This window comes from Aegilops tauschii, chromosome 4, assembly GCF_002575655.3.
Source record: "Aegilops tauschii subsp. strangulata cultivar AL8/78 chromosome 4, Aet v6.0, whole genome shotgun sequence".
NCBI classification, from domain to species: Eukaryota; Viridiplantae; Streptophyta; class Magnoliopsida; order Poales; family Poaceae; genus Aegilops; species Aegilops tauschii.
Genome location: NC_053038.3, coordinates 10,627,981 through 10,645,341, shown reverse-complemented (window position 1 = coordinate 10,645,341; position 17,361 = coordinate 10,627,981). Strand labels below are relative to the sequence as shown.

The window sequence follows — 17,361 nt, the reverse complement described above, 5'->3', positions numbered from 1 at the left end:
ATGTTTGGACAGGTTCTATGACTAGAAAACACAGATGCTGCGGCACCTATCAATTTAAGTTGTAGTTTCCAGTTTAAGGAAAAACATCGGTAGGGCAAGTGCGAAAACTAAAAGGGAGCAACACAGACCTTGGCAAGAACATACATCCATGTTTCGATTCAACCGGAACTATTTGGGAACAAGGATTTTTACACCCTCATCATTCTCGATGGGAACACAAAGAGAATATATCTCATTATGGTATAACTAACGAGCAAAAGATGAGTGTAATTAATCTATAATCTAATCAAAAAACCAACTAACCCATCTAATCTACTGAAAGAAAACAAGATCCAAGATTAAACTTGGGGTTCGAAGATCAAAGGGCTAGGCCGGCGTATGTCGACGAGGTTCTCTAGGGCAGGGATCGGAGGCTGCAGACAAGATCGGGATGAACTGATGGGCAAAACACAAGGAAATAGCCAGCAGCGGACCGAAGATGGCCGTGGGTGGTGTCAGTGTCCTTGCGCTTCTCGACTGGATCATACCAGCGCCATGCATGTGCACTGCATTGGCCAGCAGTGAAGAGGGCAAGACCACGATGGCAAATTAAGATCAAATGGAGCGCACAAAGCACATGCCATTGATACGAGTCAGGGGTATGAAGATGGATGCTTGGCACGTCACACGGCCGCGTCAGTCATGGATTGCTCAACTGGTTTGGGCAAAAAGGTTTCGCTCGCTCACTAGAGCAAAGGAACATGGAGGAGACTGAGGTCGACCGGTCCGGTCCGGTCCTTTCTATAGATAGATAGATAGACGATGCAAGCTATTCTTGGAATTTTGGTTCACACAAGAAACAGCCCCACGATGCATGGCTTGGCTAGCTTATTAATGGTTTACACAAGAAACAGGCGCACGATGGCTTGGCTTGGCTTGGCTACAAGAAACAGCACCACCAACAGCCAAAAGAAGCTGGTCCTTAGGTTCACAAAAGAAACAGCCCCACATATGTGATTCTCTTGGAGATCCAGGAAATAAGGAATGGTCCAACACTCCTATGTCGGAAACAGATATACACACATAAGGGAATCCATGATTTCCCACACACATTCTCCCTCCGTAAAATATATATATATATATATATATATATATATATATATATATATATATAAGCGTAACGCAGTAAACAATACAATAAAAAAAAATTTCTTTATGGTGGGAGTATTATGCAAGGTTGGGAATAAATAAATCCCCAACACATAGCCAAGTCGCTTTTCCTTTCTGTAGCATAACAACACATATCTAGCAAAAAAAATGACTAGTAGAGGGTCTGCACTTGTAGCATAATGGAGATGGAAAGTTCAATTATACATGAAGTGATCCAATTGCACAACATTTAAGAAAAACAAAATAAAATGGAAAAAAATAGTTTATAGTTGCGATTGGTTTACAAAGAATCACATATGTCTTGGGTGACCAGAGCTATAGTGCTCCTTAACACCAGTGAGATATACAGCCAAATACAATCAATAAGAAACTGATCTTGTGTTTCAGAAGAGAAAAAAATTGGTCCTCCAAGTTGTAATCAACCATCCATAGCAACATATTTGCTCTTAGACAAAAAGTTACACGTCATCACTAACTTGCGACCCGGTAGGCTGTTGGATCCAAATAGCAATGGCGTAGATTTTTACCCCGCAAAAAAAAAGCAATGGCGTAGCTTTTTAGTGACATGCCACCAGTAATGATATAGTGGTGACGTACCAAATATGCCAACGCCACCACTATTAAAAAAATAGTGATGACGTGGATTGAAAATGAGGCGCCACCAACTAAATTTGTGGCTAGCCCTTTTTTCCCCTAGTGCATCACCTCACCCTCCTAGACAACCTCAAGGAGACGTTCGACAACCTGCGCGAGTACCAGATCAACCTGAACCCGGAGAAGTACGTGTTCGGCGTGCCACCTGGCCAGCTCCTTGGTTTCCTTGTCTCAGAGCGTGGCATCGAGGCCAACCCCGAGAAGATTAAGGCGATCGAGCGCGTGCGCAAGCCAGCTTGACTGCGTGAAGCCCAGAAGTTCACCGACTGCATGGCCTCTCTCAGCCGGTTGGGCGAGAGGGCTTTGCCCCTATACCAGCTGATGAAGAAGACGACCGCATTTGACTGGACCCCGCAGGCGGACGAAGCCTTCTGTGACCTCAAGCGCATGCTCTCCACCGCACCTGTCCTGGCCGCGCGGGCTGAGAAGGAGCCCATGCTAATGTACATTGCGGCCACCACCCGCGTGGTCAGCGTGGTGCTAGTGGTGGAGCGCCCGGAGGAGGCAAGGCGCAGCCGGTCTAGCAACCCGTGTACTATCATACTATCTGAGCGAGGTGCTCTCCCTCTCCAAGCAAAACTACCCCCACTACTAGAAGATATGCTACGGTGTGTATGTGACCCCCAACAAGCTGAAGCAGTACTTCTAGGAGCACTCAACACCGTGGTGAGCATGGCTCCTCTCGGAGAGATCATCGGCCGCCGGGACGCCACCGGCAGGGTCACCATGTGGGCCGTCGAGCTGGCTGCCCACACGATTTTCTACGAGCCTCGCACGGCTGTCAAATCCCAGGCGCTGGCTGATTTCCTCGTCGACTGGAGGAAACCCAGTACTTACCGCCGCCTCCCGACTCGACACAGTGGCGGATGCACTTCGACGACTTGAAGATGCCCTCTGGCTTGGGAGCCGACATTGTCCTAAATTCCCCCAAGAATGACCGGCTGCAGTATGCGCTGCAGATTCACTTCCCCGCGTCCAACAACGTGGCGGAATACGAAACCCTCGTCCACGGGATGGTTGGCCAAGGAGATCGGCATCCGACACATCCTTTGTTGCAACTTGGACCAGGTGGTGCAGCAGGTCTCTTGCAATCGGGATGCCAGGGACGCCAACACGGCCAGCTACCGCTTCTTGGTCCAGCAGATGTGCGGCAACTTCGAGGGTTGTGAGTTCCACCACATCCCTCGAGCCGACAACGAGGCTGCGGATATGCTCGCCAAGATCCGCTCCACCCGGCAAGCCATTCCAACTGGCGTCTCCCTCGAGCATCTGCACAAGCCCTCCATCAAGCCCTCTCCCGACTCGGAGTCCATCTTCATCACAAGCCATTCCAACTGGCGTCTCCCTCGAGCATCTGCACAAGCCCTCCATCAAGCCCTCTCCCGACTCGGAGTCCATCTTCATCACGGTCGACCTAACAGCTCCCGCCTTCGGCCCGGGGGCTGCCGGCCCAGTCCCTTGGGCTGCCGGCTCCGGCCCACCACCTTCCAACCCAGCCGTCCCCGGCCCATGGAAGTCGCCATCCTGACGGTGGTGGAGGCACCATCCTGCGCATAACCAATTCTCACTTACCTCTTGAGCGGCGACCTTCTTCATGCGTGATGGGCTAATATGACACATTTAAAAAATGTTCACCAAATTTTAAAGATATTCATGAATGTAGATTGTTCACCAATTTTTAAATAATTTTCATGATATTTAATATTCACGAATTAAAAATATTCTCGATGAATTTAAAATGTGCATGAATATAAAATGATCACGAAGTTTAAAAATGTTCATCAATTTTAGAACGAAATTCATAATTTACTAAATATTGATGATTTTTAAAAATCTTTGTAAAATATTTATGATTTATTAAAAAAGATGATTTGAAGAAAAAAGTATGAATAAAAATGAAAGTAAAAAACCCATTAAAACCCGTAAGGAAAAGGCTATGAATATAACAGAAAGAATAAAAAAGAAGGAAAAAAGGCCCAAAGAAATGAGCAAATGAAAAATTGCACATGGGCTGGCTTATGTGTAACCCTTATGTATTTATCCAACATTTTGTCACAATGAGCGCCAAATTCCCTTTTCCAATCTAGGAGCCTCTTTGTTGGATGTGCTACAGCCATGTGGGCCTGCCTAGCTACCCGCCTCTTCAGATAGGTGGGACCATGCTGGAACCCTCTCCTCACCCACCCTAAAAAAACTCTCCTCGCCCCAACTCTTCTCACTCGGTCAAACTGCCACCGCTTCCCCTCCTCCTCCCTCAACTCTTGCATGTTAGTCGGCACTAGCGCCTTCTCTCCCCCCCCCTACCGTGTGCCACGCCACCCCACAACAGTCATCACCAAAGAATTGCATGGCATTCCTCCGCGGCTGTAGCCTGGGCTCTTTGGAAGCCACAATAAACTGACTGCGACGGGTAAATTTCTAAATCAACTTGTTGATTACATCAAATGGTCATTGTTTTTTGGGTATTGGAGTCTTTTGGAAAAGAGGAAGGATGTCGAGGTGGCTGGTGTGGTGCAAAACAAGATTAAATAAGTACACTAGGTCAACAAAAACAACCGCCTGATGTCTTCGGTGTTCGATCCTTTCGGCTCTAGTTTGTTTTAACATCCTTTGCCTTTTGAGATGGCATGTAATCTTTGTTTATTCTTTACTTGGTTTGTTATATTGAACAACGTTGGCCTTGTTGGCTTTATTCATTTAAAGCCGGGCGCTCCTTACGCCTTTTATCTAAAAAAGTGTGCTTGACCTTACCTTTAAGTTCGCTATGTTGGTTCCTTTTTGTGTTTGCATATGACATCAAGCTAAAAACCCCCTACACCTCCTCTTTAATATGTGGCTATCTTAGATAAAGAGTGATTGAAGACTATTTTTGGAGGATATGGATCGGAGTTGGATTTGTATTATTCTTGTTTCAAATTCTCACAAATTACTTGTTGTAATATTTCGGGTACAAAAACCAATTTGCATTGTTGCCACCAAGGTTCTCTGATTCGCGGGATTTTTAAAACATAGGAATAGGGAAAATACGGAAATAAGATATCATGCCATCTTCGGTACTACAGGATTGCATGGATGTTTGATCGAGCATATAGGAATCTTCACATGGGGTTGGAGTGGATGAAAATTTTCCGCTGGCGTCTAGTACAGATGAATCCTAAGAAAAAATCATTATGGTTGCATCTCTACGAATCAAATAACATGTATAGGAAGAAAACTAGGGTTATGGCTTCTTTGATTCAAAGGATTTGCGAAGAAATTTTTGGAGGATTGAAATCTCTAGGATTTTTTCTTACTAGCACTGCCGGTAGTAATATGTTGTACTCCCTCCATTCACTATTGTAAGTCATTTCAGACAACTCAAAATGGATTGTTTTGCAGATGGTCTGAAATGTCTTCAAGGTCTTATAAGAGTGAATAGAGGGAGTACTTATGATATGAGGTAATCAGACAGTATGAAAAAGCGTCTGTCGCACACCTAGAGACACACACGCAATCTTCGTTGACACTATCTTGCTTACGAAAGCATTGCTTGCTTTTCACCTGCACCATTCCAAATGGTAGCAAAGCAATATATATAAAACCGACTGCTGCTTGTTTTAAACTGAATCAGTTTGAGCACGCATGAGGTTGTCAGAGAATACAAATCAAGCAGCTCAGCTTAGAGATATAAATACAGTAAGTAGAAAGTATGTGTATTATGACATCTTCTACATGCATGGTTGGTTACAATTTAGTGTTCCAATAGCTGGTGAAAACTGAATGGCCAAGAATGTAATATACGAAAATGAATGGAATATGCTAGCTGATGGCCATGCTTATCATGTACTCCCTCCGTTCAGAATTACTTGTCACAAAAATGAATGTATCTACAACTAAAATACATCTGGATACATTCATTTCTTAGACGAGTAATTCCGAACGGAGAGAGTACTTAACTAAGAGGTCATCGATCGCCGGTGCATGAAACAAAAACCAATAATTGATTTTGATTGTCGATCAAACTCGCCGGCTGCCACAGTCACATACACACGTACGCATATGCATATCTACGTGCAGTATATGCGGTGAGCTCAGACTTTGTAGCCACCGGCAGCGGCGGTGGCGGTGGGAGTGGCAGGGGCGGGGGCGACGACGGCGGCCATGGAGACGATGGTGTCGCTCAGGAAGGACTCAATGAGCGTGCGCTTGTCGTGGGGATTCCTGGGAAGAAACGTGGCGTAGCTTTTCTTGACGGCGGACTCGACGGCGGGGACAAACTTGTAGCCCTCGTATGCACCGCCCGTGGTCTCCTTGATGGCCTTGCTGAAGGCGGAGTCGAAGACGGTGGACATGTCCTTTTTGGGGGCAGCTTCGGCGGCGGTGGCTGCAGTGCTGAAGGCGGCGTCGATCTGGTCGATGGCCTTGAGCTCGCTAGCAGGGATCGGCCCCTTGACTTCCTCGCCGGCTTGGACCTCGAGGATGCCGGTGATGATGCGAAGGGACTTGCCGAACATGGCCACGAAGGATTCGTACTTGGCCTCTGGGGTAGCACCCTGGGCTTTCTGTGAGGCCCACGCCAGAGTGAAGCCGACCCTGGAGTTGAAAATGGCTTTGGTGCTGGACGTGTCGGTGACCCCCTCAAGAGACCAGCTGCCAAAGATCTGCGTGAAGGTCTTCGCGAATATCTTGCCCTTGTCCATTGGAGGGGCTGCGGCTGCGGCCGCCACGGCCGCCTTGAAGGCGTTGTTGGCCTTCTCAATTAGCTTCTGCTCCTCGGTCATGGCCTTGGGCTGTGGCCCGGCTGGGGCGTAGCTAGCTTCGGCAGCGTACGAGATGGCTGGCCCCGCCACGAGGGCGACGGCCACCAAGAGCGCCACCGTACACTGCTGCACCGCCATTGCTGCTTCTCTTGTCTTGCGTTGGTTGGTTTGCACACTACGTAGGAGGAGAGATTGTGGTGCGGTGTGAGGTTGAAGGAGCTTAATTAGCTCTATATATACATCGACCCGCGCGTTGAGAGGCCAGGAGAGATTACCGCGCCCAAATTAGCAATCTCCTCCTCTCCTCTCCTCTCCTTTTTTTGGCCAAACTCATTAAACTCGTGAGCTCTTCGTGCCACAAACCAATAATAGTAGCATTGATTAGATCGCTAACTACCGTTTAACCTCGTGGGATGGGTAATAAGAGTAATAAAAAATCAATAACGTTGGAAGATGTGATTGGAGTTAAGGGAAGGGAGGGGCCCACCCCATGAAAATCGGGGGGCATAGTTAGTTAGTTAGTAAGTTTATGTAGTATTCTCTTCGTAGGAGCCCGTGGATGTAACATTTTCGGCGTAATAACCTTCCAATCCGAACTTTATAGGATCCTCTCCCCCTGTACCAATCCTCCAAATATATCCACGCTTGAAGGATGAAAGACAAAACATGATATTGTGGCCACGTGAAGGGTGAACCTTTCTTAGGGGTAGATTGTAGCAGATCATAGTTAAGGTGGTACTTGGCATTTAAAATTCTTGCGCAGAACAAATCAGGATTAGGTATCAATCTCGAACATTGCTTGGCAAGCATTGGAAGGCTAAAAAAAATGTAAATCTCTAAAGCCCTTACCTCCCTCACTTTTAGGGAAGCAAAGTGTCCACCATGCGAGCCAATCCATCTTTTTATTATCCTCCTCATCTCGCCACCAAAACTGATTTTAGGTGCGTCCCTTAATTTTTCTGTCACACAGATCTGCTTAAAAGGAAGGTTGAGACCCCGTCAAAAAAATAAGGAAAGTTGAGTTACCTGCTTTCCGGTCGGAAACCGAGCAATGCTCGGAACGCTCGCGCGCAACTAGTAAGTCCTCCTTGTGCTTGCTTATTCTAGTGTCCCTTTCGCCGAAATCTTAGCTATGAGATTCTGTTTACTGTTAGCTGGGGCTTGTGTCGCAATCACGAAAATTTAAAACTTTACGCTCTGCCTCCTGCCCAGCTCGTATAAATCTACGCATCTCATCTGATGCGGAAGTGAGTCTCTTCAACCAACCAAACAAACCAAAGCCCGATGGCCATCATCAAGCAGTCCCTCATTGTCCTAGTGCTGCTCATATGCGGAGCAGGCGGCTCCACCACACCGGCGCCGGCGCCGGCGCTGCTGACGCAGGACAATCTGTGTGTCGGCATAAGGTCAGTACCTGCTTTTCTACAATTCATTCATTTCAGAGAGGGCACGTGAAAATAAGTACTGACACAGGATAATCTGTGTGTCGCATAAAGCACGTCCAACGAAGACCTGGCCTGCGTCGCCAACGTCGCACTCGGGTGCTTCGCCGAGAATGCCGTCACCAACGAGGCTACCTTCACGCCATGCTTCGTCCTCGCCGCCGGCAGGGAATGCTTGGCCAAGGATAAGGAGGAGCCCAACAAGGAGCACTGCATCGGCCTAGAGATCAGCAAGCAGCTGCTGCGATGCCTTGGAGATAGCGCCTGGACCTGCTACAACAGCATCACGGGGTACATCCCTCCCGTCTTCATCGCGTGCTTCCAAGGCAGAGCCCTCATTTGCAACCCACAGTGATCGTTGTCAGGATTTTCATCCCATCAGCTGCACCATGATCAACTGCTTGCTTGCCGACAATAAAGGGGTTTGTGTGTGTGATTTAGTATATGGTACTAGTAATATGGTATGGTTGTGCCATATTTCTCGGATTTTTGTTTTGATGATTGATGATGATTTCGCTGGAAAAAGAAAATAGAGTGAGAAGCATTGAGCCTTCCTTGTACTGATCTCATCAAAAGGAAGCTGGAAATGGAGAACAAAAGAATGGTTGGTTGTATAAGCACGGGATTGATTGATTGATTGCTGCGTGCTTTTATTCCATTCTCAACTTGTACTGTAGCGCATTAATTGATATATACTCCGTACTCCCTTTGTTCCTAAATACTCACTCCGTCCCTAAATATAAGTATTTTTTAAGATTCCAATGCGGACTACACACGGAGCAAAATGAGTGAATCTACATTTTAAAATAATGTCTATATATATATATATATATATATATATATATATATATATATATATATATATATATATATATATATATATATATATGCAATCACTACAAATACTTATATTTAGGAGCGGAGGGAGTAGGAGCATAAGACTTATATTTCAAATGTTCAAATATAGCGGTAGTTGTACTTAAATAAGTTCAAATATTACACTCAAATATTATTGCCCTCTTTAACCGCCCATGAATGCTCGATCAGATTTTCCTTCGGTTGCTCATGAGTTGCTCGATGCCAGATTCGTTGATGTCTTTTAACAAACTTTTTAAGTGTGGTGAAGGCCTTCACCTCCCACAAGATATCATGACTCGACATAATGCTCATATATGTACTCTGTATCCGAATCCATTGCTTTAAAGAAGAAGAAGGGACAAAACAATTAGCTCGGCCAATTCAACGGACACTTGCTGCGCATGGTGAGCAGCGTAGGAGCGGATGGTACCCGAGTGGTGGTCGGAGGAAAGGCTCGTCCCAACAATAGAGAAGAATCGGCTTGGATCCCGGGTGTACAGCTGGAGGTGACGGACTCGTCGAGTACCAACAGGGGTGTGCAATGGTGGTGGAGTGATGACAAAGGCAAGAGACAAAAAGGCAATGTGAGAAAATGGAAGGATGGAGGCGTGGTGTCTGGGAGAGATTTTTGATGGGCTGGGAGTCGGAGTCCTACATGTCTGCTGTCCGGAAAAAGTACGTTCGGACCGCTCGGCTGATCGATACATGCTAGTGTAGGATGTTATAACACGTCTGGCGGACCGCACGATCCAGACGTATGCGGACGGTTTGAGAGTCCGCTTTGAAAATACCCTAAAGAAGACGATCCGACTGTATGCGGGCGGTTTGAGTGTTCTTTTTGGAGATGCCCTAAAAAGGAACTGATTTCAGTCAATAAGCGGTTAAGATAATTCCAACATGTTAAGCAACTTGCAATGTTTGGACAGGTTCTATGACTAGAAAACACAGATGCTGCGGCACCTATCAATTTAAGTTGTAGTTTCCAGTTTAAGGAAAAACATCGGTAGGGCAAGTGCGAAAACTAAAAGGGAGCAACACAGACCTTGGCAAGAACATACATCCATGTTTCGATTCAACCGGAACTATTTGGGAACAAGGATTTTTACACCCTCATCATTCTCGATGGGAACACAAAGAGAATATATCTCATTATGGTATAACTAACGAGCAAAAGATGAGTGTAATTAATCTATAATCTAATCAAAAAACCAACTAACCCATCTAATCTACTGAAAGAAAACAAGATCCAAGATTAAACTTGGGGTTCGAAGATCAAAGGGCTAGGCCGGCGTATGTCGACGAGGTTCTCTAGGGCAGGGATCGGAGGCTGCAGACAAGATCGGGATGAACTGATGGGCAAAACACAAGGAAATAGCCAGCAGCGGACCGAAGATGGCCGTGGGTGGTGTCAGTGTCCTTGCGCTTCTCGACTGGATCATACCAGCGCCATGCATGTGCACTGCATTGGCCAGCAGTGAAGAGGGCAAGACCACGATGGCAAATTAAGATCAAATGGAGCGCACAAAGCACATGCCATTGATACGAGTCAGGGGTATGAAGATGGATGCTTGGCACGTCACACGGCCGCGTCAGTCATGGATTGCTCAACTGGTTTGGGCAAAAAGGTTTCGCTCGCTCACTAGAGCAAAGGAACATGGAGGAGACTGAGGTCGACTGGTCCGGTCCGGTCCTTTCTATAGATAGATAGATAGACGATGCAAGCTATTCTTGGAATTTTGGTTCACACAAGAAACAGCCCCACGATGCATGGCTTGGCTAGCTTATTAATGGTTCACACAAGAAACAGGCGCACGATGGCTTGGCTTGGCTTGGCTACAAGAAACAGCACCACCAACAGCCAAAAGAAGCTGGTCCTTAGGTTCACAAAAGAAACAGCCCCACATATGTGATTCTCTTGGAGATCCAGGAAATAATGAATGGTCCAACACTCCTATGTCGGAAACAGATATACACACATAAGGGAATCCATGATTTCCCACACACATTCTCCCTCCGTAAAATATATATATATATATATATATATATATATATATATATATATATATATATATATATATATATATATATATATATATATATATATATATAAGCGTAACGCAGTAAACAATACACAAAAAAAAAATTTCTTTATGGTGGGAGTATTATGCAAGGTTGGGAATAAATAAATCCCCAACACATAGCCAAGTCGCTTTTCCTTTCTGTAGCATAACAACACATATCTAGCAAAAAAAATGACTAGTAGAGGGTCTGCACTTGTAGCATAATGGAGATGGAAAGTTCAATTATACATGAAGTGATCCAATTGCACAACATTTAAGAAAAACAAAATAAAATGGAAAAAAATAGTTTATAGTTGCGATTGGTTTACAAAGAATCACATATGTCTTGGGTGACCAGAGCTATAGTGCTCCTTAACACCAGTGAGATATACAGCCAAATACAATCAATAAGAAACTGATCTTGTGTTTCAGAAGAGAAAAAAATTGGTCCTCCAAGTTGTAATCAACCATCCATAGCAACATATTTGCTCTTAGACAAAAAGTTACACGTCATCACTAACTTGCGACCCGGTAGGCTGTTGGATCCAAATAGCAATGGCGTAGATTTTTACCCCGCAAAAAAAAGCAATGGCGTAGATTTTTAGTGACATGCCACCAGTAATGATATAGTGGTGACGTACCAAATATGCCAACGCCATCGCTATTAAAAAAATAGTGATGACGTGAATTGAAAATGAGGCGCCACCAACTAAATTTGTGGCTAGCCCTTTTTTCCCCTAGTGCATCACCTCACCCTCCTAGACAACCTCAAGGAGACGTTCGACAACCTGCGCGAGTACCAGATCAACCTGAACCCGGAGAAGTACGTGTTCGGCGTGCCACCTGGCCAGCTCCTTGGTTTCCTTGTCTCAGAGCGTGGCATCGAGGCCAACCCCGAGAAGATTAAGGCGATCGAGCGCGTGCGCAAGCCAGCTTGACTGCGCGAAGCCCAGAAGTTCACCGACTGCATGGCCTCTCTCAGCCGGTTGGGCGAGAGGGCTTTGCCCCTGTACCAGCTGATGAAGAAGACGACCGCATTTGACGGGACCCCGCAGGCGGACGAAGCCTTCTGTGACCTCAAGCGCATGCTCTCCACCGCACCTGTCCTGGCCGCGCGGGCCGAGAAGGAGCCCATGCTAATGTACAGCGGCCACCACCCGCGTGGTCAGCGTGGTGCTAGTGGTGGAGCGCCCGGAGGAGGCAAGGCGCAGCCGGTCTAGCAACCCGTGTACTACCATACTATCTGAGCGAGGTGCTCTCCCTCTTCAAGCAAAACTACCCCCACTACTAGAAGATATGCTACGGTGTGTATGTGGCCCCCAACAAGCTGAAGCAGTACTTCTAGGAGCACTCAACACCGTGGTGAGCATGGCTCCTCTCGGAGAGATCATCGGCCGCCGGGACGCCACCGGCAGGGTCACCATGTGGGCCGTCGAGCTGGCTGCCCACACGATTTTCTACGAGCCTCGCACGGCTGTCAAATCCCAGGCGCTGGCTGATTTCCTCGTCGACTGGAGGAAACCCAGTACTTACCGCCGCCTCCCGACTCGACACAGTGGCGGATGCACTTCGACGACTTGAAGATGCCCTCTGGCTTGGGAGCCGACATTGTCCTAAATTCCCCCAAGAATGACCGGCTGCAGTATGCGCTGCAGATTCACTTCCCCGCGTCCAACAACGTGGCGGAATACGAAACCCTCGTCCACGGGATGGTTGGCCAAGGAGATCGGCATCCGACACATCCTTTGTTGCAACTTGGACCAGGTGGTGCAGCAGGTCTCTTGCAATCGGGATGCCAGGGACGCCAACACGGCCAGCTACCGCTTCTTGGTCCAGCAGATGTGCGGCAACTTCGAGGGTTGTGAGTTCCACCACATCCCTCGAGCCGACAACGAGGCTGCGGATATGCTCGCCAAGATCCGCTCCACCCGGCAAGCCATTCCAACTGGCGTCTCCCTCGAGCATCTGCACAAGCCCTCCATCAAGCCCTCTCCCGACTCGGAGTCCATCTTCATCACAAGCCATTCCAACTGGCGTCTCCCTCGAGCATCTGCACAAGCCCTCCATCAAGCCCTCTCCCGACTCGGAGTCCATCTTCATCACGGTCGACCTGACAGCTCCCGCCTTCGGCCCGGGGGCTGCCGGCCCAGTCCCTTGGGCTGCCGGCTCCGGCCCACCACCTTCCAACCCAGCCGTCCCCGGCCCATGGAAGTCGCCATCCTGACGGTGGTGGAGGCACCATCCTGCGCATAACCAATTCTCACTTACCTCTTGAGCGGCGACCTTCTTCATGCGTGATGGGCTAATATGACACATTTAAAAAATGTTCACCAAATTTTAAAGATATTCATGAATGTAGATTGTTCACCAATTTTTAAATAATTTTCATGATATTTAATATTCACGAATTAAAAATATTCTCGATGAATTTAAAATGTGCATGAATATAAAATGATCACGAAGTTTAAAAATGTTCATCAATTTTAGAACGAAATTCATAATTTACTAAATATTGATGATTTTTAAAAATCTTTGTAAAATATTTATGATTTATTAAAAAAGATGATTTGAAGAAAAAAGTATGAATAAAAATGAAAGTAAAAAACCCATTAAAACCCGTAAGGAAAAGGCTATGAATATAACAGAAAGAATAAAAAAGAAGGAAAAAAGGCCCAAAGAAATGAGCAAATGAAAAATTGCACATGGGCTGGCTTATGTGTAACCCTTATGTATTTATCCAACATTTTGTCACAATGAGCGCCAAATTCCCTTTTCCAATCTAGGAGCCTCTTTGTTGGATGTGCTGCAGCCATGTGGGCCTGCCTAGCTACCCGCCTCTTCAGATAGGTGGGACCATGCTGGAACCCTCTCCTCACCCACCCTAAAAAAACTCTCCTCGCCCCAACTCTTCTCACTCGGTCAAACTGCCACCGCTTCCCCTCCTCCTCCCTCAACTCTTGCATGTTAGTCGGCACTAGCGCCTTCTCTCCCCCCCCCCCCCTACCGTGTGCCACGCCACCCCACAACAGTCATCACCAAAGAATTGCATGGCATTCCTCCGCGGCTGTAGCCTGGGCTCTTTGGAAGCCACAATAAACTGACTGCGACGGGTAAATTTCTAAATCAACTTGTTGATTACATCAAATGGTCATTGTTTTTTGGGTATTGGAGTCTTTTGGAAAAGAGGAAGGATGTCGAGGTGGCTGGTGTGGTGCAAAACAAGATTAAATAAGTACACTAGGTCAACAAAAACAACCGCCTGATGTCTTCGGTGTTCGATCCTTTCGGCTCTAGTTTGTTTTAACATCCTTTGCCTTTTGAGATGGCATGTAATCTTTGTTTATTCTTTACTTGGTTTGTTATATTGAACAACGTTGGCCTTGTTGGCTTTATTCATTTAAAGCCGGGCGCTCCTTACGCCTTTTATCTAAAAAAGTGTGCTTGACCTTACCTTTAAGTTCGCTATGTTGGTTCCTTTTTGTGTTTGCATATGACATCAAGCTAAAAACCCCCTACACCTCCTCTTTAATATGTGGCTATCTTAGATAAAGAGTGATTGAAGACTATTTTTGGAGGATATGGATCGGAGTTGGATTTGTATTATTCTTGTTTCAAATTCTCACAAATTACTTGTTGTAATATTTCGGGTACAAAAACCAATTTGCATTGTTGCCACCAAGGTTCTCTGATTCGCGGGATTTTTAAAACATAGGAATAGGGAAAATACGGAAATAAGATATCATGCCATCTTCGGTACTACAGGATTGCATGGATGTTTGATCGAGCATATAGGAATCTTCACATGGGGTTGGAGTGGATGAAAATTTTCCGCTGGCGTCTAGTACAGATGAATCCTAAGAAAAAATCATTATGGTTGCATCTCTACGAATCAAATAACATGTATAGGAAGAAAACTAGGGTTATGGCTTCTTTGATTCAAAGGATTTGCGAAGAAATTTTTGGAGGATTGAAATCTCTAGGATTTTTTCTTACTAGCACTGCCGGTAGTAATATGTTGTACTCCCTCCATTCACTATTGTAAGTCATTTCAGACAACTCAAAATGGATTGTTTTGCAGATGGTCTGAAATGTCTTCAAGGTCTTATAAGAGTGAATAGAGGGAGTACTTATGATATGAGGTAATCAGACAGTATGAAAAAGCGTCTGTCGCACACCTAGAGACACACACGCAATCTTCGTTGACACTATCTTGCTTACGAAAGCATTGCTTGCTTTTCACCTGCACCATTCCAAATGGTAGCAAAGCAATATATATAAAACCGACTGCTGCTTGTTTTAAACTGAATCAGTTTGAGCACGCATGAGGTTGTCAGAGAATACAAATCAAGCAGCTCAGCTTAGAGATATAAATACAGTAAGTAGAAAGTATGTGTATTATGACATCTTCTACATGCATGGTTGGTTACAATTTAGTGTTCCAATAGCTGGTGAAAACTGAATGGCCAAGAATGTAATATACGAAAATGAATGGAATATGCTAGCTGATGGCCATGCTTATCATGTACTCCCTCCGTTCAGAATTACTTGTCACAAAAATGAATGTATCTACAACTAAAATACATCTGGATACATTCATTTCTTAGACGAGTAATTCCGAACGGAGAGAGTACTTAACTAAGAGGTCATCGATCGCCGGTGCATGAAACAAAAACCAATAATTGATTTTGATTGTCGATCAAACTCGCCGGCTGCCACAGTCACATACACACGTACGCATATGCATATCTACGTGCAGTATATGCGGTGAGCTCAGACTTTGTAGCCACCGGCAGCGGCGGTGGCGGTGGGAGTGGCAGGGGCGGGGGCGACGACGGCGGCCATGGAGACGATGGTGTCGCTCAGGAAGGACTCAATGAGCGTGCGCTTGTCGTGGGGATTCCTGGGAAGAAACGTGGCGTAGCTTTTCTTGACGGCGGACTCGACGGCGGGGACAAACTTGTAGCCCTCGTATGCACCGCCCGTGGTCTCCTTGATGGCCTTGCTGAAGGCGGAGTCGAAGACGGTGGACATGTCCTTTTTGGGGGCAGCTTCGGCGGCGGTGGCTGCAGTGCTGAAGGCGGCGTCGATCTGGTCGATGGCCTTGAGCTCGCTAGCAGGGATCGGCCCCTTGACTTCCTCGCCGGCTTGGACCTCGAGGATGCCGGTGATGATGCGAAGGGACTTGCCGAACATGGCCACGAAGGATTCGTACTTGGCCTCTGGGGTAGCACCCTGGGCTTTCTGTGAGGCCCACGCCAGAGTGAAGCCGACCCTGGAGTTGAAAATGGCTTTGGTGCTGGACGTGTCGGTGACCCCCTCAAGAGACCAGCTGCCAAAGATCTGCGTGAAGGTCTTCGCGAATATCTTGCCCTTGTCCATTGGAGGGGCTGCGGCTGCGGCCGCCACGGCCGCCTTGAAGGCGTTGTTGGCCTTCTCAATTAGCTTCTGCTCCTCGGTCATGGCCTTGGGCTGTGGCCCGGCTGGGGCGTAGCTAGCTTCGGCAGCGTACGAGATGGCTGGCCCCGCCACGAGGGCGACGGCCACCAAGAGCGCCACCGTACACTGCTGCACCGCCATTGCTGCTTCTCTTGTCTTGCGTTGGTTGGTTTGCACACTACGTAGGAGGAGAGATTGTGGTGCGGTGTGAGGTTGAAGGAGCTTAATTAGCTCTATATATACATCGACCCGCGCGTTGAGAGGCCAGGAGAGATTACCGCGCCCAAATTAGCAATCTCCTCCTCTCCTCTCCTCTCCTTTTTTTGGCCAAACTCATTAAACTCGTGAGCTCTTCGTGCCACAAACCAATAATAGTAGCATTGATTAGATCGCTAACTACCGTTTAACCTCGTGGGATGGGTAATAAGAGTAATAAAAAATCAATAACGTTGGAAGATGTGATTGGAGTTAAGGGAAGGGAGGGGCCCACCCCATGAAAATCGGGGGGCATAGTTAGTTAGTTAGTAAGTTTATGTAGTATTCTCTTCGTAGGAGCCCGTGGATGTAACATTTTCGGCGTAATAACCTTCCAATCCGAACTTTATAGGATCCTCTCCCCCTGTACCAATCCTCCAAATATATCCACGCTTGAAGGATGAAAGACAAAACATGATATTGTGGCCACGTGAAGGGTGAACCTTTCTTAGGGGTAGATTGTAGCAGATCATAGTTAAGGTGGTACTTGGCATTTAAAATTCTTGCGCAGAACAAATCAGGATTAGGTATCAATCTCGAACATTGCTTGGCAAGCATTGGAAGGCTAAAAAAAATGTAAATCTCTAAAGCCCTTACCTCCCTCACTTTTAGGGAAGCAAAGTGTCCACCATGCGAGCCAATCCATCTTTTTATTATCCTCCTCATCTCGCCACCAAAACTGATTTTAGGTGCGTCCCTTAATTTTTCTGTCACACAGATCTGCTTAAAAGGAAGGTTGAGACCCCGTCAAAAAAATAAGGAAAGTTG

General features: G+C 46.5%; 3 protein-coding genes across 3 annotated transcripts; 1 reads left to right on the top strand and 2 right to left on the bottom strand.

Annotated features, from left to right (window-relative positions):
* Positions 1-5,430: 5,430 nt before the first annotated feature.
* Positions 5,431-7,287, bottom strand: LOC109786521 (pollen allergen KBG 41-like). Its single transcript, XM_040386150.3, has one exon. The coding sequence runs from the start codon at positions 6,678-6,680 to the stop codon at positions 5,874-5,876; it is 807 nt and encodes a 268-aa protein (XP_040242084.1). The 5' UTR covers positions 6,681-7,287; the 3' UTR covers positions 5,431-5,873.
* Positions 7,288-7,669: 382 nt separating this feature from the next.
* LOC141021451 (uncharacterized) lies at positions 7,670-8,742 on the top strand. Its single transcript, XM_073497316.1, has 2 exons — positions 7,670-7,948; positions 8,039-8,742. Exons 1-2 carry the CDS (start codon positions 7,827-7,829, stop codon positions 8,337-8,339), a joined length of 423 nt encoding a protein of 140 aa, XP_073353417.1. The 5' UTR covers positions 7,670-7,826; the 3' UTR covers positions 8,340-8,742.
* A 6,487-nt stretch (positions 8,743-15,229) lies between these two features.
* On the bottom strand, positions 15,230-17,086 carry LOC141021450 (pollen allergen KBG 41-like). Its single transcript, XM_073497315.1, has one exon. It carries the CDS (start codon positions 16,477-16,479, stop codon positions 15,673-15,675), a length of 807 nt encoding a protein of 268 aa, XP_073353416.1. The 5' UTR covers positions 16,480-17,086; the 3' UTR covers positions 15,230-15,672.
* Positions 17,087-17,361: the final 275 nt, after the last annotated feature.

Coding starts and splice junctions, on each gene's coding strand:
- LOC141021450 (XM_073497315.1), bottom strand. CDS start 16,479: ATGGCGGTGCAGCAGTGTACGGTGGCGCTCTTGGTGGCCGTCGCCCTC.
- LOC141021451 (XM_073497316.1), top strand. CDS start 7,827: ATGGCCATCATCAAGCAGTCCCTCATTGTCCTAGTGCTGCTCATATGC. Junction 7,949..8,038: donor AATCTGTGTGTCGGCATAAG/GTCAGTACCTGC, acceptor TGTCGCATAAAG/CACGTCCAACGAAGACCTGG.
- LOC109786521 (XM_040386150.3), bottom strand. CDS start 6,680: ATGGCGGTGCAGCAGTGTACGGTGGCGCTCTTGGTGGCCGTCGCCCTC.